This window comes from Tiliqua scincoides, chromosome 5 (genome assembly GCF_035046505.1).
Source record: "Tiliqua scincoides isolate rTilSci1 chromosome 5, rTilSci1.hap2, whole genome shotgun sequence".
NCBI lineage: Eukaryota > Metazoa > Chordata > Lepidosauria > Squamata > Scincidae > Tiliqua > Tiliqua scincoides.
This window is the reverse complement of record NC_089825.1, coordinates 84542726-84569757: the sequence shown is the minus strand read 5'-3', so window position 1 is coordinate 84569757 and position 27032 is coordinate 84542726. Positions and strand designations below refer to the sequence as shown.

General features: G+C 45.5%; 1 protein-coding gene across 1 annotated transcript; it reads left to right on the top strand.

Annotated features, from left to right (window-relative positions):
• The first annotated feature begins 1506 nt into the window (after window positions 1-1506).
• LOC136652014 (keratin, type I cytoskeletal 19-like) lies at window positions 1507-23481 on the top strand. Its single transcript, XM_066628826.1, is given in 10 exon segments — window positions 1507-1601; window positions 1603-1873; window positions 4312-4440; window positions 5322-5404; window positions 12491-12647; window positions 13841-14002; window positions 14647-14772; window positions 16411-16619; window positions 21613-21644; window positions 23384-23481. Coding segments are annotated over 10 exon segments (1362 nt in total).
• Window positions 23482-27032: the final 3551 nt, after the last annotated feature.

The following is a 27032-nucleotide window of genomic DNA, read 5'->3' as shown; positions in this document are numbered from 1 at the left end:
TAGCCTGAAGCCAGCCTTTCTCCAGCTGCACCACAGTTCTTCCAAAGACCACCTGTTGACACCATCATCTTACACAGCCCCACAGCTGTCAGGAAGAAGTTGTGGATATTGACAAACTGCAGAAACAGGAAAAGTAGTCAGCTTCTGTAACTGATACTATTTTTCTTTCCCTGCTAAATATTCTGAAAACTTTGTCCAGGAGTGGCCCAAGACCCCCTGCCACCTGAGGCATTATGCAAAACGCTGCTCCTCTTTACCTGTTGATGTGCCAGCCTGCCATTCCTTAGATTGAAAAAAAAAGGGTTGCATGCCAGTGTAACCTGGAAGCCGCAAGGCATTCTGGGATGTGATGTGGCCCAAAATGTCTTGTGGCTTCCAGGTAGTGAAGGCTCCATGACCCACCAAAAATCAGGTCATTATCCACAGTTTGAAAACCAATGTACTTACCCATACAAGTCAGTGGAGGATATATAGTGTAAAATACATTTAGGGCTCAATCCTAACCCACTTTCCAGCACTAACTTAAGGGCAATGCAGCTCCAAGGTAAGGGAACAAACATGCCCTTACTTTGAGGAGACATCCATGGGTTCCACCCATCTGCAGGATGCACCACACATCTCACTGGCACAGCTATGCCAGTGCTGGAAAATGGTTAGGATTTGGGCCTTAATTGCATTGGCTTGTATGGCGTACAAGTGACAAACATTATTGCCATGTCAAGCATGGAGCCATTGCCCTGAAGAGACCATCATGTACCCTACACATGGAGAGAAGTTAGACGCAGTAAAGGGTAGGAGTATTTGCATCTAAGAATTCAAAGAGCAGAAGCTGAATTTGCACAGAAGCATTCACGAGAGATAAAACGACCTTTGTAGTTCACTCCTACAATCCCTTTTGTGAGTAAACACCTGCTTACAGAAGTTAGTAGCAGTCTCATCATCCCTTGTGTTGAACAAGAGAGAATGCCCAGTTTGAAAGAGGGCACCATCACTCCACAGTGGAAAAGCCTGTCCCATTTCTTCCAGCACTGCTGAAGTAGCAAGGATGTGGCCAGCAATCAGCAGTCAATTGCACCCACCGATGAGGTACAAAGTCACACCTTCAAAATTCTGTTTAAAATCAGGGATGCACCAACAAACAGGGACTCTTGAGTGGTATGATTCACTCCCAAGTTGTTTTGTCCAGCTTGTTCTTACAGGATCCAATCTGCAAGATTCCCTCTGCCCCCCCCCCCCCAGTTAAGACTTTCTGCAGCCGCTACCCATATCTTCTTGGTTTGGCTTGGGGGTAGGGTAGTGGTGGGTGGGAAATAGCATGCTGGACATGTCATTTTGGTTATCTTGGCCCCCATCTGGCATTGACAAATTGGCCGGCATCCAAATCTGATCAAATGGATGTTGCAATAGCATTGCAAGTTTGCCTCAAGGAGGGGGGACGAAAGAATAGCTTGGTTTTCAAAACAAATGCCTTTCTTGTTCATGTCCACCCGCAGGGAGAACAGCAAGATGACCCAGTGGAGGAAAGGCTCTGAGTTAGCCCTGCCCACTAGCTTGCCTATATATGGGAAATTTCCAAGCCTTAGATACTGCTGTCACTGCATTGCCCCTCACTGCTGAAACCATGGCTACTTTCTCAAGCTACAGCCAGTCCTTCTCTGGAGGTGCCCAGGGACCTAGAGGAGGAAGCTTGTTTGGCCAAGGTTGGCCTCAGGCAGTGTCAAGTATCTATGGGAAAGCTGATCTCATTGCTCCTACCAAGGATGGGCTGGTATGGTGTCATGGGCAAGGAGCTGTAGAGACAAACATCCTTGACATGAACGAAAAGGGCACCATGCAGAATCTGAACCACCGCCTGGCTGCCTACCTGGACAGGGTAAGTAGCTGAAAGTGAGCACTTTCAGTCCATGCACCGAGTGCCAGCATCCAGAAAAAGAGTGGTTCAGCAGTAGGACCAGATGCTAAAAATCTACATTGTCTCTGGAACTGGATACTTGGAATGTAGCCAAAGGAACCTGGGGGAATGCTATAGAGGGATACTCCATCTCAGGCCTGCATTGAGAGGGGAAAGCTCTGACCCGCAATTCTACGTACGTGGGAGCAAGTTGCAGTTGTTCAATGGGGAGGAAAGGCATTCTGCTCAGAGGTATCTTTATTGCATAATATTCACATCTTTTTCTTGAAAGAAGGGCCATGGCTACAGGTGGGAGAGGATGAATTTGAATAGATGTGGTTTAAGGGGAGGGTGGAACTAGAAGACTTTGGTCCCAAATCCTATGCATGTCTACGCAGGAGCTCCTTAGGAGTTTGAGAACCAAGGTAAGTGTGTGCGGGGGCATGATCCCCAGGATCGTGCAGCTGCCAGGGCTAATCATTCAGAGGTGATTTTCATTTACTTGAGCCAGCAGCTGCCTCCTGGGGATGTGGGGAACCATGCAGAGGCTTTTGCAGAACTCCTAAAGCCTCTAAAAAAGTTTTTAAAAAAAATCAGAACCCACTTCCTGTTTTGATCGGAAAATGGGAAGTGGGTTCCAACTTTTAAAAAACTTTTTTAGAGGCTTGAGGGGCCCTGCATAAACCTCTTCAGGGCTCCCTACACCCCCAGGAGGTAGGAGCTGGCTCAGGTAAATGAAAATCACCCCTGGCAGTGGCACAATCTTGGGGATTGTGCTGCTGCCTTTACTTTCCCCCACCTCTTAAGGGGACAGAGGCAGAGCTTCTCAGACTGGGGCATCACAACACCAAAGTTTGAGAACCTCTGGCTTACAGTATAGATATGTTAGTATGGCAGCATCTTGGTTATGCTGTGATGAGTGTTGGCCTTGCAGGATCACTTCTGTGCCACCCACCTGCCTGACACCCATTTGCATTGTAGAAAAGGGTATTCAAGTTGGGGCTCAGCACTGGTGCTGTTGCGTGTTTAATTTTTAAGAGCACTGCCACAGCTCAAGCATGCCTGGAATTCACACCCTCTGATCTGATCATCTTTCCTCCCAATTCTGGAATGTACTGTGGCAAATGCATAGTCTGCATATGCTCAAAGGCAATCTTGTTGCGACTTTCATTCCAGCACTGAATCAAACAATTCTGGAGGCAAAGCTCTAGTGAGCTCTAGCCAAAACCATGCATGGCTCAGTGGGAGCGGTGATGGTGACAAGTGACACATAATTTCTGTTTACACTGGGACCCTTTGGTGGCTAGCCATTTCTCCCTCTGAAACAAAACTGGGAGCCGCCATGGGAAGTGGGGTTTGGGGAGCGTTTTAGTTTTGCTGCTCACTAGTTGATTTATTTGCATTGATGGGTTTATTGCTGGTTTGCTTAGTGCAACATTAAGCACTTCAAAATTGGAAATAAATACTGCTGCTCTTTAAAAAAAGAAAGAAAGAGAGTCATATGTAATAACTAAATTGTCCTTAGTCACTTAAGCCCTAAGGATAGGGTGGGATACATATCCATGTAATAAACAACAACACATTCTGATCTTGGAAGCTAAGCAGGGTCAGGCCTGGTTAGTACTTGGATGGGAGACCGCCTGGGAATACCGGGTGCTGTGGCTTTTGAGACTGAAGGTTGCCAACCAGTCCACTGGAAAAGTCTGTGGCTTGCTACCCTTCTGCTTGTGATGCTTGAAAAAGCATGGAAGTTTTATGATGCAGGATAGTTTTTCAGTCTTCCTGAGCAGAGACAGCCGGATAGTGTGTGCTTTTCAGCCCTCGTTCAGTGTGTGGTAATGTGGGACTGATGCAACTTGTCTTCTCAGTCTGGGGGCAGCAAAAGAGTGGGAGGTGCATAATTTTTAACCCCTTCTTGAAGTGACTGTGCGGAGAGTCTGAAAGTGAAGAACTTTACTGCTGAAGTTAATGCTAGCTAAACACCTGCTGTTTTGAAGGGAAGGCTGAGGGCACTGTAGTGCCCGAGATGGGAAATCCAAACTGCAGCCTCTCCTTACCACTCAGTAAAATGGGACACTATTCACCGAGATTGCACAAGGCCCTCTGAAATGAATACAAGCTGTGCAAGGAAACTTCCTGGTGAATTGTGCCTCAGGGGCAAGGTGATCTGCCTGTCTGGTATCCTGTTTCCTTTAATGACATCCATCATTAGTCGCCTGCTACGTATCTCTATGATAGGGCTACCTCTAGCACTTTGAAAACCACTCAGTTTATGTACCTATTTTACTTTTGTTGAAAGCGGGCATGCTTGAAAACCATATAGTAAGAACAGCATATCCATAATTCGGTGGTCTAGCGATGTCTTTTTTTTTTTCTTAATTCTGACATCACCCAGTTTAATTTCCTCTGTCATATGCCAGGTGCGATTGCTTGAGGAATCTAACAGTCAGCTAGAGAAGAACATCCGGGAGACCTATGCAAAGCGAGCATCAGCCACTGGCCCTGACCTAAGTAATTACTTTGATACAGTCGCAGATCTGAGGTCTAAGGTACCAGATTTGTTATCATTATTAATCTGAATTTGTGATTCCTTTGGATCCTTTGTTCTCCTTCTAGGGCGCTGGTTTCCAACCCATGGTCCATGGACAATAGGTGGTCTGCATGACCCTGAGAAGTGCTCCGTGAGGTCTCAGGAATAAGAATAGCCTTCAGTCACTTTGAGTATCTTGTTTAGTGAGCACTGCCTCACATACCACCGGGGAGGGTGGAGAATGGATCACCTGCAACTGGCACTGAACTGTCAGCTGTGGCGGTAGACAGACCATTCTCCATCCGCTCTGGTAGTCTGCAGGGAGCACAAAGCTTGGAAGATGCTTCCCCATCAACCAACAGAGAGGAGAATGGACCACCTGCATCCACAGCTGGCAACAAAAGCAGCAACCCACATTGCTATTAAAAAATCTAATAAATCTCTAATACATAAAATTATTACAAATTTTATTGCAGGTGGTGGGGGTTGCATGTGATTCATGAGAATTCCAGTTTTTGCATCAGTGGTCTGTGGGCTCCTAAAGGTTGGGAACCACTTTTCTAGGGATTTCCAGAGCTGGAGGAAATGATTGTTCAGTGATATGAAACTGTACTCAGTAATGTTTCCTTAGGGAAGAGTTAAGGACACATCTATATTTACATAAGCAAACATCTTCAAAAGTATGTTTTCCTTACAACTAAGAGCTGGTCCTTCTGATGTACCTGTGCTACATCTCTCATGTTGGAGCTTTGCATCAGCATCCAAAGGACTATGTAATAATGGTTGGCTGCTTAACAACCTTCAAATCCTCTTCAAACAACCTTCAAATCCTGATCTGTGGGACAGCTATTCTGAGCTTTTCCCTACCTTTTTATTTTTTTATTTTTTATTTTTTTGCAGATTAAACAGGAGACATTGAGAAATGCTGGGCTGCTCTTTAAGGTTGGCAATGCCAAGCTTGCTGCTGATGATTTCAAAGCGAAGTAAGATCATATCTCCTTCTTCCCCCATAGTATTGTACATAAAGTCTTTGTTCTAGGGTAGGGTTGCCACCTTTTCAACTGATCTTGTTCCTGTCTCTGTCCCACTACCTTTGCAATTAAATTCTGGCTTTACACGAAAGATTCAGGCAACTGGCACACAGAATTGGCTAAGCCGTTTTGGGGGAGGGGTGTGCAATGATCAGTGGTAACCCTGTTTGACAAACAAAGACTGGGCCTTTGAACTATTGCAAAGGTTGCTTTGATACCAGCTACAAAGAGGCACCACTTTAAAATGGTCTATCTGTCTTACAACTGGTGACAGCTTTTGCTTGTTCAATTGCAACTTACAGGACCGAGGGGGGGGGGGATGTTTCCTTCCTTTAGGTATTGGCAACCTTCAGTCTCGAAAGACTATGGTATCGCGCTCTGAAAGGTGGTTCTGGCACAGCGTCTAGTGTGGCTGAAAAGGCCAATCCGGGAGTGACAATCCCTTCCACACCGGGAGCAAGTGCAGTCTGTCCCTGGTCTGTCTCCCTGGCTATGGGCCTTCCTTCTTTGCCTCTTAGCCTCAGACTGTTGGCAAAGTGTCTCTTCAAACTGGGAAAGGCCATGCTGCACAGCCTGCCTCCAAGCGGGCCGCTCAGAGGCCAGGGTTTCCCACTTGTTGAGGTCCATCCCTAAGGCCTTCAGATCCCTCTTGCAGATGTCCTTGTATCGCAGCTGTGGTCTACCTGTAGGGCGCTTTCCTTGCACGAGTTCTCCATAGAGGAGATCCTTTGGGATCCGGCCATCATCCATTCTCACGACATGACCAAGCCAACGCAGGCGTCTCTGTTTCAGCAGTGAATACATGCTAGGGATTCCAGCACGTTCCAGGACTGTGTTGTTTGGAACTTTGTAGGAAACCCGCCAGAGAAGCGGTTGGCCCTCTGGATGGTGAGGGAGGGAAAGGGGAGATAAAAGGAGACTTAGAGATGGCAGAGAAATTAAATGAGTTCTTTGCATCTGTCTTCACGGCAGAAGACCTTGGGCAGATACCGCTGCCCGAATGGCCCCTCCTAACCGAGGAGTTAAGTCAGATAGAGGTTAAAAGAGAAGATGTTTCAGACCTCATTGATAAATTAAAGATCAATAAATCACCGGGCCCTGATGGCATCCACCCAAGGGTTATTAAGGAATTGAAGAATGAAGTTGCTGATCTCTTGACTAAGGTATGCAACTTGTCCCTCAAAACGGCCACGGTGCCAGAAGATTGGAGGATAGCAAATGTCACGCCTATTTTTAAAAAGGGAAAGAGGGGGGACCCGGGAAACTATAGGCCGGTCAGCCTAACATCCATACCGGCTAAGATGGTGGAATGCCTCATCAAAGATAGGATCTCAAAACACATAGACAAACAGGCCTTGCTGAGGGAGAGTCAGCATGGCTTCTGTAAGGGTAAGTCTTGCCTCACGAACCTTATAGAATTCTTTGAAAAGGTCAACAGGCATGTGGATGCGGGAGAACCCGTGGACATTATATATCTGGACTTTCAGAAGGCGTTTGACACGGTCCCTCACCAAAGGCTACTGAAAAAACTCCACAGTCAGGGAATTAGAGGACAGGTCCTCTCGTGGATTGAGAACTGGTTGGAGGCCAGGAAGCAGAGAGTGGGTGTCAATGGGCAATTTTCACAATGGAGAGAGGTGAAAAGCGGTGTGCCCCAAGGATCTGTCCTGGGACCGGTGCTTTTCAACCTCTTCATAAATGACCTGGAGACAGGGTTGAGCAGTGAAGTGGCTAAGTTTGCAGACGACACCAAACTTTTCCAAGTGGTAAAGACCAGAAGTGATTGTGAGGAGCTCCAGAAGGATCTCTCCAGACTGGCAGAATGGGCAGCAAAATGGCAGATGCGCTTCAATGTCAGTAAGTGTAAAGTCATGCACATTGGGGCAAAAAATCAAAACTTTAGATATAGGCTGATGGGTTCTGAGCTGTCTGTGACAGATCAGGAGAGAGATCTTGGGGTGGTGTTGGACAGGTCGATGAAAGTGTTGACCCAATGTGCGGTGGCAGTGAAGAAGGCCAATTCTATGCTTGGGATCATTAGGAAGGGTATTGAGAACAAAACGGTTAGTATTATAATGCCGTTGTACAAATCGATGGTAAGGCCACACCTGGAGTATTGTGTCCAGTTCTGGTCGCCGCATCTCAAAAAAGACATAGTGGAAATGGAAAAGGTGCAAAAGAGAGTGACTAAGATGATTACGGGGCTGGGGCACCTTCCTTATGAGGAAAGGCTACGGCGTTTGGGCCTTTTCAGCCTAGAAAAGAGACGCTTGAGGGGGGACATGATTGAGACATACAAAATTATGCAGGGGATGGACAGAGTGGATAGGGAGATGCTCTTTACACTCTCACATAATACCAGAACCAGGGGACATCCACTAAAATTGAGTGTTGGGCGGGTTAGGACAGACAAAAGAAAATATTTCTTTACTCAGCGCGTGGTCGGTCTGTGGAACTCCTTGCCACAGGATGTGGTGCTGGCGTCTAGCCTAGACGCCTTTAAAAGGGGATTGGACGAGTTTCTGGAGGAAAAATCCATTATGGGGTACAAGCCATGATGTGTATGCGCAACCTCCTGATTTTAGGAATGGGTTAAGTCAGAATGCCAGATGTAGGGGAGAACACCAGGATGAGGTCTCTTGTTATCTGGTGTGCTCCCTGGGGCATTTGGTGGGCCGCTGTGAGATACAGGAAGCTGGACTAGATGGGCCTATGGCCTGATCCAGTGGGGCTGTTCTTATGTTCTTATGTATTGGAGAAATAAAATATTTTTTATGTGCTTCCCCCCTAAAGATGAACTTACTTCTGAGTAGACATGCATAGAATTGGGCTGTCAATCTCCACATTCCCTTCCCCCTAGCTACTTTTTCTACACACGGGAAAAATACTGTACAGGTGCACTTGTAGCGTGTAGTATGTATGTAGTGTGGCACTACTTAGAGGAGAGGAAGCAGTGAATGGATTCCAAAAAATGGCTTACATGAGTTCCATGTAGTAAAATTACTCTAAGCAACTGTGGGAGTAAGAACAAAAAAGGAATTCTTACACAAGAGGGGTCCTTAGGTGCACGTAGAAACAGCTACATTTGCAAACAAGTGATTAAATATGGTTTAATTCAGGTATCAGAATACTCTGTGTCTTTGGGAAGGCGCTTGGCATGCAATTGTGTGTTCTCTGCTGCCCTGAGCAGCTGCTGTGCATTGCTGGAGAGGAGCTGCAAACGCTGGCTGGCGGAGCGCATGCTTGTGGGGGAAGGATGAGGAGGATCTCTGGCAAGGCTGGACAGCACTTTGTACACACATAGAATCCCTTTTCACCTGCCCTTAGCAGGTGAAAACGGGTGCAGATATATATCTCTGCCAGGATTAAGAGCCCAATCCTAGGTATGTCTACTCTGAAGTAAGTCTCATTCTAGTCAATGGAGCTTACTCCCAGGAAAGTGCCTAGGATTGCAGCCTAAGAGCCCAATCCTATGCATGTCTACTCAGAAGTCCACTTTAGTGAATGGGGCTTACTGTGGATAGGATGACCCTTAGCAGGTGAAAACGGGTGCAGATATATATCTCTGCCAGGATTAAGAGCCCAATCCTAGGTATGTCTACTCTGAAGTAAGTCTCGTTCTAGTCAATGGAGCTTACTCCCAGGAAAGTGCCTAGGATTGCAGCCTTAGAGTCCAATCCTGTGCCTGTCTACTCAGAAGTAAGTTCCATTATAGTGAATGAGGCTTACTGTGGATAGGATGGCAGCCTCAGGGCCCAATCCTGTGCCTGTCTACTCAGAAGTCAGTCCCAGTAGAGGCAGTGGGGCTCACTCCCAGGAAGGTGTGGAGAGGACTGCAGCCTCAGAGCCCCTCCTCTGCCTGTCTACTCAGGCTGCAAGGCTATGACACTTTCCCTGGAGTAAGCCCCATTGAACACAATGGAACTTACTTCTGAGTAGACATGCATAGGCTTGGGCTCTCAGGCTGCAAGGCTATGCACCCTTTCCCAGGAGCAAGCCCCATTGAGCACAGTGAGACTTACTTCTGAGTAGACACGCCTTGGCTCGTGCTGCAGATTGGCACAGGGGCTGCACCAGCCAGCTTCCTTCCCCTCCTCCTCCGCCAAGCCAGTACCTAGGCGTTCCGTGGGTGCCACAGCCCATTTCCCTGGCTGGCTGGCTGTCCTTCCTCCTCCTCAGTGTTGGCACGTGTCCCCCACGCCCTCCACCCTCCTCCGCCCGCCCTTGGAAGCTGTGCGGGGAAGCAGAGCGCAGGGGGAAGGAGGCGGGCTGGGCTCAGGCGAGAGCTTGTGGGGGCAGGAGGGGGTCGCTGTGCGATCAGGCAGGGGCCAGGCGCTCGCCCACCCTGCACCCCCCAGCACCCACCCAGCGAATGCCTCTGTTTTGCTCCCCCCCTCCTGGAATGCCTCCGAAGGGGAGGGGCCCCTGCAAAAAGGTGCCGGAACTCCGTCCCCCCCGCATTCCATTAGAAAAAAAGCCCTGCATATATCACTAAAGCTAATAAATCATTACATATCTCCTAATCAATTTCCTCTTCTAAATTTACCTCTTAATATCATTTTTCATTCAGCATTTGTCTATCATATCATATATAATATATATAGTACAATCATCTAAGTGCCCTATCATATATTTCTAAAACTTCATTTTCAACCAAGCATAAAAAAGGTTTCCATTGCTCAATTTGTGTCGGTTTTTGTTGTTGATCCAAAATTTCTGAAAGTCTGTCCATTTCCTCCACATTCATTATTTTCTCTATTAATTCATCTTTCATTGGTATTTTAAAGTCTTTCCAATATCTAGCATATAAAATCCTTGCTACAGTTAAAATCATAATAACTAAGTACACATCGTTTTCTTTATCTATAACATCTAAAGTAATATTGAGCAAAAGTAATTCAGGTTTCAACGGTATAGTAAATCTAACAATCTCCTGTATTAGATTTCTTACCATTCTCCAATAAGTTTGCATTTTTTTACATCCACCACATATGATAAAATGTTCCTTCTACACATTTACACTTCCAACAACTATTTGATATATTCTGCTTCATTTTTACCAATTTTTTTTTGGTGTCATGTACCATCTATAAAACATTTTATATACATTTTCTTTAAAATTTGTTGCTCTAGTAAATTTTATATTATGCTTCCAAATCTGTTCCCATTGATCTATTGTAATATTATGTCCTATATTTTGCGCCCATTTTATCTTACATTGTTTTACTGTTTCTTCTTGCATCTCAAAGTCCAATAAGAACATATACATTTTTTTGATATATTTTTCTTTTGTTTCTAACAATAGTCTATCAAATGACATCTGCTCCATATAAAAATCTTCTTGTTTGTCTTTCCAAAATCTTGAATCTAATTGTAGGTGATTCCACCAGTCCATCTCCACACCTTGCTTTAACAATTCTTCTTTTGTCTTTAATTTCCCATCTTCCTTCACTAAATTTTCATATCTAATCATTTTTATTGTCTCTAATAAACTTGGTTGGGTACATGCTTCCAACAGCGCCACCCATCGGGGGATTTTCCCATATAAATTTCCTTGCCATATAAATTTTGAGATAATTTGGTTAATTTCTTTAAATATATCTTGCTTCAAAATTACCAGGATTGTTTGAAAAAGAAAAAATATTTTAGGCAAAACATTCATTTTCACTGCAGCAACTCTTCCCATCAAAGAAAGCTGTAGTTCTTTCCATTTTATCAGATCTTTTTTTATTTCCTCAATTAATTTCAGGTAATTATCTTTCACTAATGTACTTGTTTTCTTCGTTAATTGAATTACTAAATTTTTTCTTCTTCTTTAAAACTTGTTAATTTCTCCTGAATTTTCTGTATTTTCATATTATTTGTTAACATTTTTGTTTTTTTAACATTTATTTTGGGTAGGCTGCGCGCCCTACACAAGCACCTTCACTTTAGCGGCGACCAAACAGTCGCTGCTAAAGTGAGTAGCCCCACTGCGGGGCTGCTTCCCTTACCCGGGGGAAGGGGATGAACTTCCATTTCTCCCGAGGAGCCTCCCGCAGTAGCGTGGGAGGCTCTGGATCCGGCGGGAGCCTGCCAGGGAGCCGCCGGGTCCCACAGCTCCAGGCAGCTCAGGATTGGGCTGCCCATATCTTCTGTCTTTCTCACTTAAGAACATAAGAACAGCCCCACTGGATCAGGCCATAGGCCCATCTAGTCCAGCTTCCTGTATCTCACAGCAGCCCACCAAATGCCCCAGGGAGCACACCAGATAACAAGAGACCTCATCCTGGTGCCTTCCCTTGCATCTGGCATTCTGACATAACCCACTTGATTCAAGAATGTTTCCATAACCACTATAAACAACAGCGGGGAAAGTGGGCATCCTTGTCTTGTTCTTTTTTCAGTTTTTATCTCCTCTGAAAGTTCTCCATTTATTTTAATTATAGCAATCTGATTCTTATACATGGCTTTGATCATATCCATGAACAGAGTTCCAATATCCATCATTTCAAGTTGAAGAGTCATAAAATTCCAGTTCACATTGTCAAATGCTTTTTGAAAATCTATAAAGAACGTCGCCATTTGCTTATCAGGATGTACTTCATAATATTGTAAAAAGTTCAATATCTTCCTCATATTGTTTCTAATTTGTCTTCTTGGTGCATATCATTAGCACTATTGACAGCACTTGGGTTGAAATCGCCAGCAGGGCAGGTGCTATCATTAAGCCAACTAGGCAACCACCTAAGCTGCAGACCTCAGAGGGCTGCAATACAGACCTTTGAGGGGTACAGATTTATAGTTTCATTTTTTAAAACCATGTAAAAATGCAACTGACAATTGTGTTTTTTTATTTTAAGATAAATACCACAACAGTGCTATGGAATATAATTATAAAGTCCTATTAAAATTGAAGTTGGCAATTTTTGGGAATGGTACAAGTAGTTGGCCCTGCCGAGGACAAAAAATAGCCTGGCACCTGCTCTGTTCACTAGCCTATCTGTCACCAGTTCCATAGGCTGGAAACTTGCTATGCAGACCTTGTTGCCTTTATAGGCTGGAATCTGAGATGGCTATGCATCTGTCTGTCGAGAGGGACCTCAGCGGGCTGCGCAAAGTCTTGGAGGAGCTAAACATAAGCCGAGCCAGCTTACAGGTGCAAGTTGACAACCTCCACGAGGAACTGACTGACCTCAAGAGGAACCACAAGGAGGTGAGAGGGTCATGTCTGGGAGCAGAGCCTCTGAGAGGAATTTTCTCAGGTGGTACAAAGTTTCTTTTGGGCCCCTTTGCAAAAGGGAAGGGGTGAAACAGAGTGGAGGAGGGTGGTGATGGGTGAGCAGAATGGGGGCAGGGAAAGACAAAACAGGGTCAGGGAGGTTGGAGATAGCTGGAAAAGTCTTTGGAGCCCAGGTCTACCCACCTGCATGGCATCAGCAGCTAGATACAGTAACATGGAAAACCAAAACACACTCCTAAGTCTTTCTAAAATCTTTTAGCTAGAGAAAATCATGCAGAAAATTAGCATCACTATATTTAGGCTCACACTAGAATGGAAAGTGTCCTGTGTGTACCAAAACTTGCTTCTGCAGCAGCTGTAGTCTTGCAGCCGTGTCCCTGAGCTCCTCTACACTCCTTCCTGGTAAGCAGATGGACAAATCAAAGAGCTATTGTAGCTGGCCAGTTTCCTCCCAGATTTGACTGTGTTAAGGAGTGTCATGTTTGCATTCCTTGGCCCAGCATATGTGGCTTGCCAGTAGCTGCAGAAGCTGCAGCCGCGCACTCGTGGTAATATCCCCAGCGTCCAGTGTGGGCAACAAGTCTGAGTAGATAGGAAAATGTCAGATCCCAGGAAATTTCTGAACCCACTTCTTTGGTTCCTGGGCCCCCCTTTTGACGCTGGGCATGGGTACAAATTACTCTATGGCAGGAGCTCCCAAAGATCCTGGAGATCCAGATGGTGCCTGGTTGAGTCTGATTGAAGAGGCTGCAGGGGTGTCTTGACCCAGGTAAGTTTGGGAAGCAGTGCTCTGTGGTATCAGACTATAGCCCTGAACTACTAGGCATAGTTAGTCTCTGCCCCCTGACCAGCCAGTTGCTGTTCCCTGTCTCCATCAGAAGCTGCTACACTCCACTCTACCTACTAGGTTCCAATGCATCTGCTAGGCAGCACCCTTTATCTCCCAGGTTCTTCCCTCTGAAGGTCTGATGCTTCTCAAAGCTGGCAATCCTACTCTTAAGATGGTTGAACAGTTTGTGAGTGGGGCATGACCACTTCTGTCCTCCAGGACAGAATTCATTAGGTAAAACGTCCTTTTTCCAAAGACAGCATCCTCCATCTCCTCTTGATCACGTCTCCCACAATTTTCTCATGTTTATGCAGCCAACTGTCTTTGTGCCTCACAGGAAATAGCCTCTCTTCAGGGACGGCTGGGGGCCACCATCAACGTGGAGGTGGACTCCACACCTGGTGCTGACCTGCAGAAAATCCTGGCCGAGATCCGAGACCAATATGAGGATGTCATGGAGAAAAACCGCAAGGAAGCTGAGGCACTGCACAAGGCCCAGGTGGGGGACAGCTTGGCAAAGCAAGATGATGAAATGAATAGGGTGCCAGAAGTGGAAGGAGCCATTTTCCAACATATGCAGCTTTTCCAGATGCAGCTTCTAAGCGAGACTGTTTATTTTCATGGTAATGAGTTTGCAGGCCAGGCCAGCCTCCCTAAATCAAGTGTTCCAGCCTTTGGCCCTCTCATGCCTGGACCCTGTAAATGGGAGCAGGAAGTATATATAGGGCAGCCAATTCAGAACTTATCCCTGGAGATTTTTTTTCCACCAAGATGATGTAATGTTAGAATTCCTGGAGAGTCTGTTAAAAGCACCAGGAATGCTTTAGTAGCCACCTGGAGATTGATGCTGATTCCTGGTGACCCCAGGCCAACCTTGGAAAGTTGACAGCCCTTTGTTTGTTTGTACCTTGCCCCTTCAGTGCTATGCCTGGCTCTTTACTCTTGTGGCCAACAGATGCATTTCAGGGTGTTTGTCTTGGATCGTTTATTTTGCATCTCATTTACAGTGCCTATCTAAGTTACTGAACTGGGAATGGGGAAATAGACATTGTTAATAAACACCCTTCTTTTCAGGTAGGCCCATTTGGGAGGGAATATGCACAGGCATGCTGTTACTGAGGGTTTTTTCTTTCTTTCTTTCAGTGTGATGCAATCAACCAGGAGGTCGCCATCAATACTGAAGCTCTCCAGGCTGCTCTGCTGAAGAACACAGAGTTGAAACGTTTGGCCCAGGCCTTAGAAATTGAGCTCCAATCTCTTCATAGCACGGTTATTATCAGTAGCTATTCTATGCTACTGAGGATCTAAGAATGGTCACATTTGCCATGATCTCAGTTTCCATGTTTGAAAGGCTATGTGGGCATCAGCATGGATTCTGTGATTACATTGTGTGGGAGCAATGGGTGCCAAAATCAGCTTCTTGGAAATCTAATTTTTATTTTATTTTAATCCAAGTTTGACTGCACTCATATGACTGCAATCCCAGTGTATTGTGCAGAACAGGATTTCTGCTGGTCAAGGAGGAAGAGTTCTTTGTCCATTTCCTTAACTAGAAAACACAACATTTCAAAGCAAATATGCATACATTTGCTTAATTTCTATGAAATTATACAGGTTATTGAATTGGAGCAGAATTTGGGTTACCTTGGTGAAGAGGTTTGATTTTTTTTTTAAGGGGGAAGAACTTGCAGTCATCCATCACATATCATGCAACGATTCATGATTTTCCACTGCACCGACCAGAGGACAGTGCCTTCCATAAAAACATGGCACCTTAAGCAAACACTTGGAATTCCTGCACAGTTGAGTGCAGCCTAGGGCTGCTTTTCTCCCATGTAGTCTTTTTGCTCCCCCTTCTGTACCATTTGGGATAAGGGAATTCTTCCAAGCATAGAGAATCCAGCATGAAAGACGGCAAAGAGATGGGCGTGGAGTAGACAAGTGACAGTGGAGGGAAGGGGTTAACAGGATATGGACTTATGCGGAATGGAGGGGGTGAGGGACATCTAGGGAGTAGATAGAGGCTTAGAGGGGAAGAGCATTTAACAGTAAGGGTTACAACCAAATGATGCATCAAAGGAAGCCAGTGTAGCAACGTAAAGAAGAGGCTGACATCAATTGTATTGTATTGGCAACCTCCAGTCTCGAAAGACTATGGTATCGCGCTCTGAAAGGTGGTTCTGGCACAGCATCTAGTGTGGCTGAAAAAGCCAATCCGGGAGTGACAATACCTTCCACACCGGGAGCAAATGCAGTCTGTCCCTGGTCTGTCTCCCTGGCTATGGGCCTTCCTTCTTTGCCTCTTTGCCTCAGACTGTTGGCAAAGTGTCTCTTCACACTGGGAAAGGCCATGCTGCACAGCCTGCCTCCAAGCAGGCAGCTCAGAGGCCAGGGTTTCCCACCTGTTGAGGTCCACTCCTAAGGCCTTCAGATCCCTCTTGCAGATGTCCTTGTATCGCAGCTGTGGTCTACCTGTAGGGTGCTTTCCTTGCACGAGTTCTCCATAGAGGAGATCCTTTGGGATCCGGCCATCATCCATTCTCACGACATGACTGAGCCAACGCAGGCGTCTCTGTTTCAGCAGTGCATACATGCTAGGGATTCCAGCATGTTTACATCATTATGAAAGGCTGACATCATTATGAAAGGATTAACCCATTTCTGCCCAGCCCACAGATGTACACATTTGATCCCTGTTGCATATATGCAACGTTTGGCAGAAATGACTTAACATGATCATAATGGCTCTTCAGCCTAAACATCTGTGAACATACATCTCCTGAAGAAGCTTTCTTCCAAAGGACCACTCCAGACCTCCACCTGCTTTTAATTCACTTTGTGATGGTCCCACAAGGCTACCGGCCTCCTCTGCAGAGCCTTCAGAGAGCATTCTTCTTTGTTTTCCAGAAAGCAGCACTGGAGTGTACCCTGGCAGAGACTGAGTCCCGCTATGGGGTGGAATTGTCACGGCTGCACAACCTTGTTGCAGCCAAGGAGGCAGAGCTGCTACAGCTGAGGTCTGGTGCTCAATGCCAGGCTGAGGACCACAGACGGCTGATGGATGTCAAGACCCGACTAGAAAAGGAGATTACTACCTACCGGCACCTTCTTGAAGGGTAAATGGGGATGAGGGAGGGATGATCGTAGTCTGTCCCGCTGCACAGCTTGATCATTCCTTCATTCAGCTAATAATAATATAAAAATTCTTAGTATTTATATAGCGCTTTTAAAATGTGCAAAGTACTTCACATCTACTTTGTTAGGAATTTTGACAACAATCCTACAAAGTAAGCTAGTATTATGATCCCTGTACTGCAGATGAGTGAGCCGAATAAAAGAAGAGTGGTGTACTTAAGACTACCAGTATAAGTTCATGGCAGACAGTTCAAGCTGTTTTCAGGACAACTGCTCACTGCTTATAGCCTGAATTGTATATGTTGCCTGGGGAGGGAGATGAACAGGTGGATGAGCCTGCTTTTGGAGACAGGTGGACAGGTGAAACATCTGGTCTGTCCTTTTCCACAATTGGTGTCTTGCCATGGATTCACAGTCTTTCCCCAGAAGCTCTTTGATAGAAATTAGAAACTGTGGTTGCTGAACCAGTTTAAAAGTGGTTTATATTTGTAGTGTTGATGGAGGTGTAGGGCCAAACGATGCTTTAATTTAGGTGTGTCCTGTGCAGCTGGTGTTGTTGCTGTTGTTGTTGCTGTTAAATAGGTCATATGGGAGCCTGATCCAGTGTGGGACCCTGGCAGAGGAAGGGGGACTTTAACTCTTTCAGTGACATCACTAAGGCTTGTGTCACCCAGTAAGGGAGGCCAGCATGTCACCCCTACGAAGGACTTCCTTATATGCAGTGCCCGGGGCAATGCCCCAGGTGGTGGGCATGGAGATGTACCTTCACCCCGCTCTCGCTGGTTTTTTTGGCTATAACTTTTGATAGAATAGAGATATTTCAGCGTGGTCTGTTTCATTGCATTCTGCATGAAATTACGCATTAATTAATATATAATATGATGGTATTATTCAAAACTACTTTTAGAATTCTTTGAAAAGGCCAGCAGGCATGTGGATGCAGGAGAACCCGTGGGCATTATATATCTGGACTTTCGGAAGGCGTTTGCCACAGTCCCTCACCAAAGGCTACTGAAAAAACTCCACAGTCAGGAACATAAGAACATAAGAACAGCCCCACTGGATCAGGCCATAGGCCCATCTAGTCCAGCTTCCTGTATCTCACAGCGGCCCACCAAATGCCCCAGGGAGCACACCAGATAACAAGAGACCTCATCCTGGTGCTCTCCCCTACATCTGGCATTCTGACTTAACCCATTCCTAAAATCAGGAGGTTGCGCATACACATCATGGCTTGTATCCCATAATGGATTTTTCCTCCAGAAACTCGTCCAATCCCCTTTTAAAGGCGTCTAGGCTAGACGCCAGCACCACATCCTGTGGCAAGGAGTTCCACAGACCGACCACGCGCTGAGTAAAGAAATATTTTCTTTTGTCTGTCCTAACCCGCCCAACACTCAATTTTAGTGGATGTCCCCTGGTTCTGGTATTATGTGAGAGTGTAAAGAGCATCTCCCTATCCACTCTGTCCATCCCCTGCATAATTTTGTATGTCTCAATCATGTCCCCCCTCAAGCGTCTCTTTTCTAGGCTGAAGAGGCCCAAACGCCGTAGCCTTTCCTCATAAGGAAGGTGCCCCAGCCCCGTAATCATCTTAGTCGCTCTCTTTTGCACCTTTTCCATTTCCACTATGTCTTTTTTGAGATGCGGCGACCAGAACTGGACACAATACTCCAGGTGTGGCCTTACCATAGATTTGTACAACGGCATTATAATACTAACCGTTTTGTTCTCAATACCCTTCCTAATGATCCCAAGCATAGAATTGGCCTTCTTCACTGCTGCCGCACATTGGGTTGACACTTTCATCGACCTGTCCACCACCACCCCAAGATCTCTCTCCTGATCTGTCACAGACAGCTCAGAACCCATCAGCCTATATCTAAAGTTTTGATTTTTTGCCCCAATGTGCATGACTTTACACTTACTGACATTGAAGCGCATCTGCCATTTTGCTGCCCATTCTGCCAGTCTGGAGAGATCCTTCTGGAGCTCCTCACAATCACTTCTGGTCTTTACCACTCGGAAAAGTTTGGTGTCATCTGCAAACTTAGCCACTTCACTGCTCAACCCTGTCTCCAGGTCATTTATGAAGAGGTTGAAAAGCACCGGTCCCAGGACAGATCCTTGGGGCACACCGCTTTTCACCTCCCTCCATTGTGAAAATTGCCCATTGACACCCACTCTCTGCTTCCTGGCCTCCAACCAGTTCTCAATCCACGAGAGGACCTGTCCTCTAATTCCCTGACTGTGGAGTTTTTTCAGTAACCTTTGGTGAGGGACCGTGTCAAACGCCTTCTGAAAGTCCAGATATATAATGTCCACGGGTTCTCCCGCATCCACATGCCTGTTGACCTTTTCAAAGAATTCTATAAGGTTCGTGAGGCAAGACTTACCCTTACAGAAGCCATGCTGACTCTCCCTCAGCAAGGCCTGTTCGTCTATGTGTTTTGAGATCCTATCTTTGATGAGGCATTCCACCATCTTACCCGGTATAGATGTTAGGCTGACCGGCCTATAGTTTCCCGGGTCCCCCCTCTTTCCCTTTTTAAAAATAGGCGTGACATTTGCTATCCTCCAATCTTCTGGCACCGTGGCCGTTTTGAGGGACAAGTTGCATACCTTAGTCAAGAGATCTGCAACTTCATTCTTAATTCCTTAATAACCCTTGGGTGTATGCCATCAGGGCCCAGTGACTTATTGATCTTTAATTTATCAATGAGGTCTGAAACATCTTCTCTTTTAACCTCTATCTGACTTAACTCCTCGGTTAGGAGGGGCCGTTCGGGCAGCGGTATCTGCCCGAGGTCTTCTGCCGTGAAGACAGATGCAAAGAACTCATTTAATTTCTCTGCCATCTCTAAGTCTCCTTTTATCTCCCCTTTCCCTCCCTCACCATCCAGAGGGCCAACCGCTTCTCTGGCGGGTTTCCTGCTTCTAACATATTTGAAGAAGCTTTTATTATTCCCCTTAATGTTGCTGGCCATGCGTTCCTCATAGTCTCGCTTGGCCTCCCCTATCACCTTCTTACATTTCTTTTGCCACAGTTTATGTTCCTTTTTATTCTCTTCATTAGGGCAAGACTTCCATTTACGGAAGGAAGCTTCCTTGCCCTTCACAGCCTCTCTAACTTGGCTGGTTAGCCATGCGGGCACCCTCCTGGATTTAGTGGAACCCTTCTTTCTTTGCGGTATACACCTCTGCTGGGCCTCTATTACTGTTGTTTTAAGCAGCCTCCATGCACTCTGGAGAGACTGGACTCTTTTTACCCTCCCTTTCAGCCTCCTTCTAACCAGCCTCCTCATTTGAGGGAAGTCCGCCCGTCGGAAGTCAAGGGTTTTTGTTAGAGATTTGCCTGGTATTCTTCCCCCAACGTGCACGTCAAAACGGATCGCAGCATGATCACTGTTCCCCAATGGCTCAGTAACGTTTACATCTCTAACCAGGTCCTGCGTACTGCACAGGGAGTTAGAGGGCAGGTCCTCTCCTGGATTAGGAACTGGTTGAGGTCCAGGAAGCAGAGAGTGGGTGTCAATGGCCAGTTTTCACAATGGAGAGAGGTGAAAAGTGGTGTGCCCCAAGGATCTGTCCTGGGACTGGTGCTTTTCAAGCTCTTCATAAACGACCTGGAGGCAGGGCTAAGCAGCAAGGTGTCCAAGTTGCAGATAACACCCAACTTTTCAGAAGGATCTCTCCAAACTGGCAGAATGGGCAGCAAAATGGCAGATGTGTTTCAATGTAAGTAAGTGTAAAGTCATGCACATCGGGGCAAAGAATCAAAACTTCACATATAGGCTAATGGGTTCTGAGCTGTCTGTGACAGATCAGGAGAGAGATCTTGGGGTGGTGGTGGACAGGTCAATGAAAGTGTCGACCCAATGCACGGCAGCAGTAAAGAAGGCTAATTCCATGCTTGGGATCATTGGGAAAGGCATTGAGAATAAGACAGCTAATATTGTAATGCCATTGTACAAATCAACGGTTAGGCCACACCTGGAGTATTGCGTCCAGTTCTGGTCGCCACATCTCAAAAAGGATATAGTGGAGATGGAAAAGGTGCAAAAGAGAGCAACAAAAATGATTACTGGGCTGGGGCACCTTCCCTATGAGGAAAGGCTACAGCATTTGGGCCTCTTCAGTCTAGAAAAGAGGTGCCTGAGGGGGGACATGATTCAGACATATAAAATTATACAGGGGATGGACAGAGTGGATAGAGCGACGTTCTTTTCCCTCTCGCATAACACCAGAACCAGGGGACATCCACGAAAGCTGAGTGTTGGGAGATTTAGGACAGACAGAAGAAAATATTTCTTTACCTAGCGTGTAATTAGTTTGTGGAACTCTTTGCCACAAGAAGTAGTTATGGCATCTTGCCTGGATGCCTTTAAGAGGGGATTGGACAAATTTCTGGAGGAGAAGTTCATTACGGGTTACAAGTCATAGTAGGTATGTGCAAGGTTGGTTTTAGAGGCAAGCTGCCTCTGATTGCCAGATGCAGGGGAGGGCACCAGAATGCAGGTTGTGCCTGTTGTCTTGTGTGCTTCCTGGGGCATTTGGTTGGCCGCTGTGAGATACAGGAAGCTGGACTAGATGGGCCTTTGGCCTGATCCAGTGGGGCTGTTCTTATGTACCAAGATTTTAAAAATTTTGGCAAGTAGGTGTACCCCCCCATGCTTGTCACCTGATGAGGCCCGCACCTCCCTAGTGATGCCACTGAACTCTTTGCCCACAACACAGTTCCAATTTGGATTGCTTGCCCAGCATATGTTGTTTAACAAAGATAGCACAACACATAGCTTCATAACACAGCTATGTGTTGTGCTATCTTTGTTAAATGCAATGTCTGGTTTTAGTCTCAGCTCAACCGGTGAAAGGGCTTCAGGTAAGAGTTGGTGAGTTTGAACTAGATCTTTACGTTGGGTGATTCCAAAGCTTAGGGCCTTTCACTGATAAGTGTCCTTTTGCTCCATTCAGGTCAGAAGCTGAACCACCACCAGCCACCCAAGGTAAGCAGAGACACTTGGTTTATAGGACCTGTCCCCTAGGAGAACTCTGCATATATTTATATGTACTGTATAATTATACTGATTGGAAAACCATTGACAGTGTTGCACTTATTTTGGACTGAGACTCCACCTGTTTCTTAGTGTAAAATTAGTGTAAAATTAGCCATTTGAAAATTTAGAAAAAATTAGAAAAATTTAGAAAAATTCTCCCTTACCAGATTCGTGGAGAAGACTTCTTCATTTGTCTTCTGTCCTGTTCCTCTGGACTGTATGGACTTAGCAGTAATATAGCTTAGGCCAAGGTTCTCCTCAGACTCTTTATTTGAAATTTACAGTTGATATAATATTACGTACAATAAAGTGGGTTTTGGTATGCGGTTTGTCTTGATTCCACTTACTTTTTTTGAAGTTTTCTGAGATGGGATGGGTATTTCTCCGTTATGTAGTCTGGCTCATAACGTAATGATCATGGCTTGTAACCAAGCAATTCTGGGAATTGTAGGATCTTTGTCCAAAAAATTCTCAGCATTTTTCACAACCCTATATTTCCCAAAGTTCTTTGCTGGGGGTGGGGAAAGCAGTAGTGGTTAAAAGTTTAAAACTGGTTTCATTTGGGATGCAGTTTCTTTTGAGAAGTGTTGATCTGACAAAAAAGAAAACAAAGCTTCTGTCTGGATCATGATTCATTGCATCCTGAAAAACAAAGTTTTTCAAAGGTGTGTTAAATCAGGATCGACTAAGTGAGTCACATGACAGAGCAGTCACACAACACTGCAGGGTTGAAAATCCATTTGTGGTCTGCTCCCCGCCCTACACAAGATAAACACTTCATGAATTGATCCTAAATGAATCTGGATTTTGCACGGTCAGTTTTTGCCCTCAGACCTGTCTAACAGAGGGAGTGACACCCACAATAGGCTGATAGACATTATCTGGAGCTATCTTATGGCTGAGAGAGACTGAACTCCATCTAATCATACCACTACTGCTTAAAAGAGAGTAGCCCTTCACAAGTCAACATCCACAATTTAAACTACAGTCTGAGAGGCAATGCACTGCAGGGCAAAGACCTCCAGATAATGTAAACAAGAATGCCAAGCCACACGTTTCTGGGGTAGAGAAGGCATTCCCGAAGAGTTTCAAAACAGTTTGAGGAGGGATAACATTCCTTCCAGACTTCAAAGACAGCGGTGATCAGTCTGGCTCTGAACATTAGCAAATGTGAGCCAGTGACAGCCAGTTCTCAAGAGCGTTAAAAGTTTGATGGCAATGACAGAGATTATATGGGGTGGGCAGAAGGTTACAGGATGTGGGCAAGTGAGTTGCAAAGCAACAGTCTTCTAGGGAGAAGAGGGGCAGGGTAGCGGGTGCCATAGTCTGTGGCACTTTAGAATGCCCAGTGCAAAGCACAGAACTTTCTCCACGGTAGCAACAGAAATATAAGCAATCCAATATGTTTAAATTCAAGCCATTTAATGCACTGAATCAACAAACAAAAAGTGCTAAATGCCCAAATGCTTTTAATCATCCCAGGGTCATTGCATTCATTGCTTCAGAAGGAGGCTTGTTGGAAAAAGGTAGCCGATCATTTAGAGAAGGCGTCTGGAATACACCCGAGCCTCCCAGAAGTTTTCCTTGTTGAGCACACATTACCCGCCCCCCCCCACAGCACTCCCCAGCACCTGGGATACTGCACAGTGTCTTCTTTTGAACTCAGTGTCCTGTGTCACTCCTTACAGAGCCTACTGCAACCCGTCGGGTGAAGACTCTTATTGAAGACATAGTGGATGGCAAGGTGGTATCCTCACGCGTGGAGGAGGTGGAACATCAGCTCTGAGCAATGCCAGCTCAGCGGCAGAAGTGGTGGCAGAGTGGTGGCGGGGTGGTGGTGGCAGGGCATAATTTTGTGTGACTTTTCCCACCTACCTTATTCCATGCCTATGGCTTTACAATTAAAGTGAGTCTTTCACTCCTGTTAAGAGAGCTGCTTTGGTTTCTGAGACCAGACTCTGAGCTTGGAGCAACACCAGTGGCATCACTAGGGAGGTGCAGAGGGGTGTGCAGGCCACACCGGGTGACATGCACAGGGGGTGACACCACTACTAGACAAAAATTTTTAAATTTTGGTATTTTTGAATAATACCATCATGTTATATATCATTTGATGTGTAATTTCATGCGAATGTAATGAAACAAACCACATTGACATATCTCTATTCTGTCAAAAGATATAGTCAAACAACCAGCTGGGGCAGGGAGGGTGATGAGTGGCTGGAGCAATTGACTGTCCAGCAGGTAAGATGTGGAAGTAAGGAGGTTCACTACCACTCACCTGTGCACTTCTTTTATTGTTAAAGAAAGACCCTTACCCTCTATTTTAAATGTGAACAAGGCAGATGTGTGATTGATATCCCCAATTACTTTGGCTCTTAATTGTCACATGAAGCTCAGAATCATTTGAGCATTCTGGGTCATAACCTCGCCTTGCCACTAGGTGGCAATAGATACTGCATAATCTGACTAATGTATCTGGATTATTTATATGGGAGTCACTAAAGGGGTTGTCTGTCTTTACTGCTGCAGACTTGAAAGGGTCAAAGGTAGTCTTGCAGTTCTTTTGGATCTGAACATTCTTTTCTTTTTACTGGGAAGATGCAGGAATAAAGTGAGGAAGACTTTTTCTGTGTGTGTGTGTGTGTGTGTGTGTGTGTGTGTGTGTGTGTGTGTGTGTGTGTGTGTGTGTGTGTGGTGGGGAAAACCCAAGAGTCCTATAACACCTTAATGATGACCACATTTACTGAGACATGGATTATTCCAGGCAGGGGCTACCCACCAGCTGAAACTCTGGTTTGCTGAATATAACATATCAAGAATTACAAGCATTCAGTGCAGTCCAGCAAAGTTGTCTGACCCAGTTCCCAGGTTAAGTGTGTGAACCACAGAGGCAGAGCTGGCCATTTTTAGCACAACCTGGTTCAGTGTCTGCAAGTGCTTGATTTATGGATACAAGGGCAGACAGCAGGATGTACTGTATGATGTGATCAAGCTGTGATTCCGCTGTCCCATTTCTGGCCAGCAGGTGCCAGCGTAGCCCGTATATTGGGCAGGGTGGCAATGTGAATCAAAAGCGAAAGTTGTACTATGGATAGTTCACCAGTTAGGGGAGCAGTAGGACAAGGAATACATTTAGGAAACCGAACACACATGGCTTAAGCCAGGGGTCTTCAAACTTTTTGGCCAGAGGGCCGCATCAAATATCTGGCACGGTGTAGAGGGCCAGAAAAAAAATTTAAACAGAAAATTTATATAAATTAGAGATGGAACTTAGATGAGTGAATAAATGAATGAACGGGCTCATTTATTCAACCTCTCCAGCCCTCAGAACATCCTCCAGATGTAACCAAAGCACAGCTCCAATCATGTTTGGTCAAGTGGGCCAGAGGCTTTCAGGGGACAAGAGGCTGACTGCGGGCTGGATAGAGGCTCACTGCGGGCCACATTTGGCCCCTGGGCTGGGGTTTGGAGACCCCTGGCTTAAGCCAACAAATTTCAGAGATGCTGCTCATGGCATGAGAAGGCAATTCTACATTTGCAAAGGCTGTGACCAGCCTCAAGAACTTGGGATAGAAAACTATCTCAATAGTATCTAATGCCCAGTTTTGCATACCATACCCATTGTGGCAGGATGCAAGCTACCACATACTGCCTTACTTGTTCCAAGATTACTAGTATTATAAATGGGAAAGCCAGGGTCAGAGATGAATACTGCTGTGAAGTTCATCTCCCTGGGTCTTGGAGATGTGGTCAAAGAGGCTATGGGTGCAAGAAGCAATGTTGTGTTGTGGTTAGAGCATTGGACGAAACCTTCCGAGCCCCAGATTTAAAGCTCACTGCGTGACCTTGGGCCAACCACTATCTCTCAGCTAGCTGATAATGGTCAGAAACAGAGCTGGATAGTTGGTGAACGTTTGAGATGTAGGTTTCTCCTGCCTGAATTTCAGCCTGCAAATGTGGTTTGATGAAGGGCCTTCTCTGCATAATATTTGTTGCTCACTGGGTGACTTGAAGTGACCTTGTTAGACTTTGCTTGCCAAAGCCTTTGTATCCCCGAACCCTAATAAACATACATGTAATTTTACTACAGGATAGGTATTTAAAATAGGCATGCTGTATTTGGAGTATCTGGCCAATATGTTGCCTTACTTCCCAGATGGTAACATTTTCAGAATTTACTTCTGAGGAATGCAAGAAAATAAACACCATTTTGCTTCATTCAGTTTGCAATCTTATGCACGCTTACCTGTGAGTAATTCCACTGGTTTTTACTTATAAGTCAATGTGCAAAGGTTTGAGCTGAACAAATATTAGGAATATATTTAGTATCTTCTATCGGACACCTGACACAGACTAAGGAAATCAGGTTGGAATCCCATCTATTCTTTTTTGAGAGTAAGCTCCACTGAACACAATGGTACTTTGGAATAGACTGCATAGAATTGTGCTGTCAGTTCTGATAAATAGTTACAGCTGGAAGGCTTGAGCAGGATGGGTTGTGCACATTGGGCAATGCCAGAGACACACCACTGAAAAGCAGGATTTGGGTTCGGGTGCAGAATTTAGTATCCTAACAGTGCAACCCACATTGAATTCAATTGGGACTTACTCCCAGGTAAGTGTGTATAGGATTGCAGCCTTAGAATCTTAGTTTGGACATTAAAAAAAAATTCTAGTCCCTAAGGCTGGGCAAAAATAGCCTTGACTGGGCATAGCCTTGGTTGGCAACCTTCAGTCTCGAAAGACTATGGTATAAGCCTACAGCACCCAGTATTCCCAGGCAGTCTCCCATCCAAGTACTAACCAGGCCTGACCCTGCTTAGCTTCCAAGATCAGACGAGATTGGGCATGTGCAGACTGCTAAAGGAAGGACTAAGGCTGTAATCTTATCCACTCTTTCCAGGGAGTAAATCTAACTGAACACAGTGGGATTTACTTCTGAGTAGACATGCATAGGATTGAGCTGTAAGTAGAATTTTCAGTGGATGGGGACAGGACACTCCTGTGCCCTGCCAAACTCTTTGTCCTTCCTCATAACTAGCTGCAGAGGTAGAATGAAAGCATGCATAATTGTGCAATACATATTATGTATCCAATGTATCCAAGTTGCAGAATTTAGCTAGCAGGGTTATGTTGGTGCAGAATTCTGATTTTCTAAAACAACCCCCCCCCCCCACCCAGAATACAGTATGTGCAGTCCTTGGTAGGCAGTAGATTGAATGCTGACATAATCTTGCTGCATAATGTTCAAGGATGTACATTTCTGTACAAATTTGTTCATTTCTATTCTCCATGAATCACCTTTTTGCTCCTACCAGCTTTCGTACGCAACAT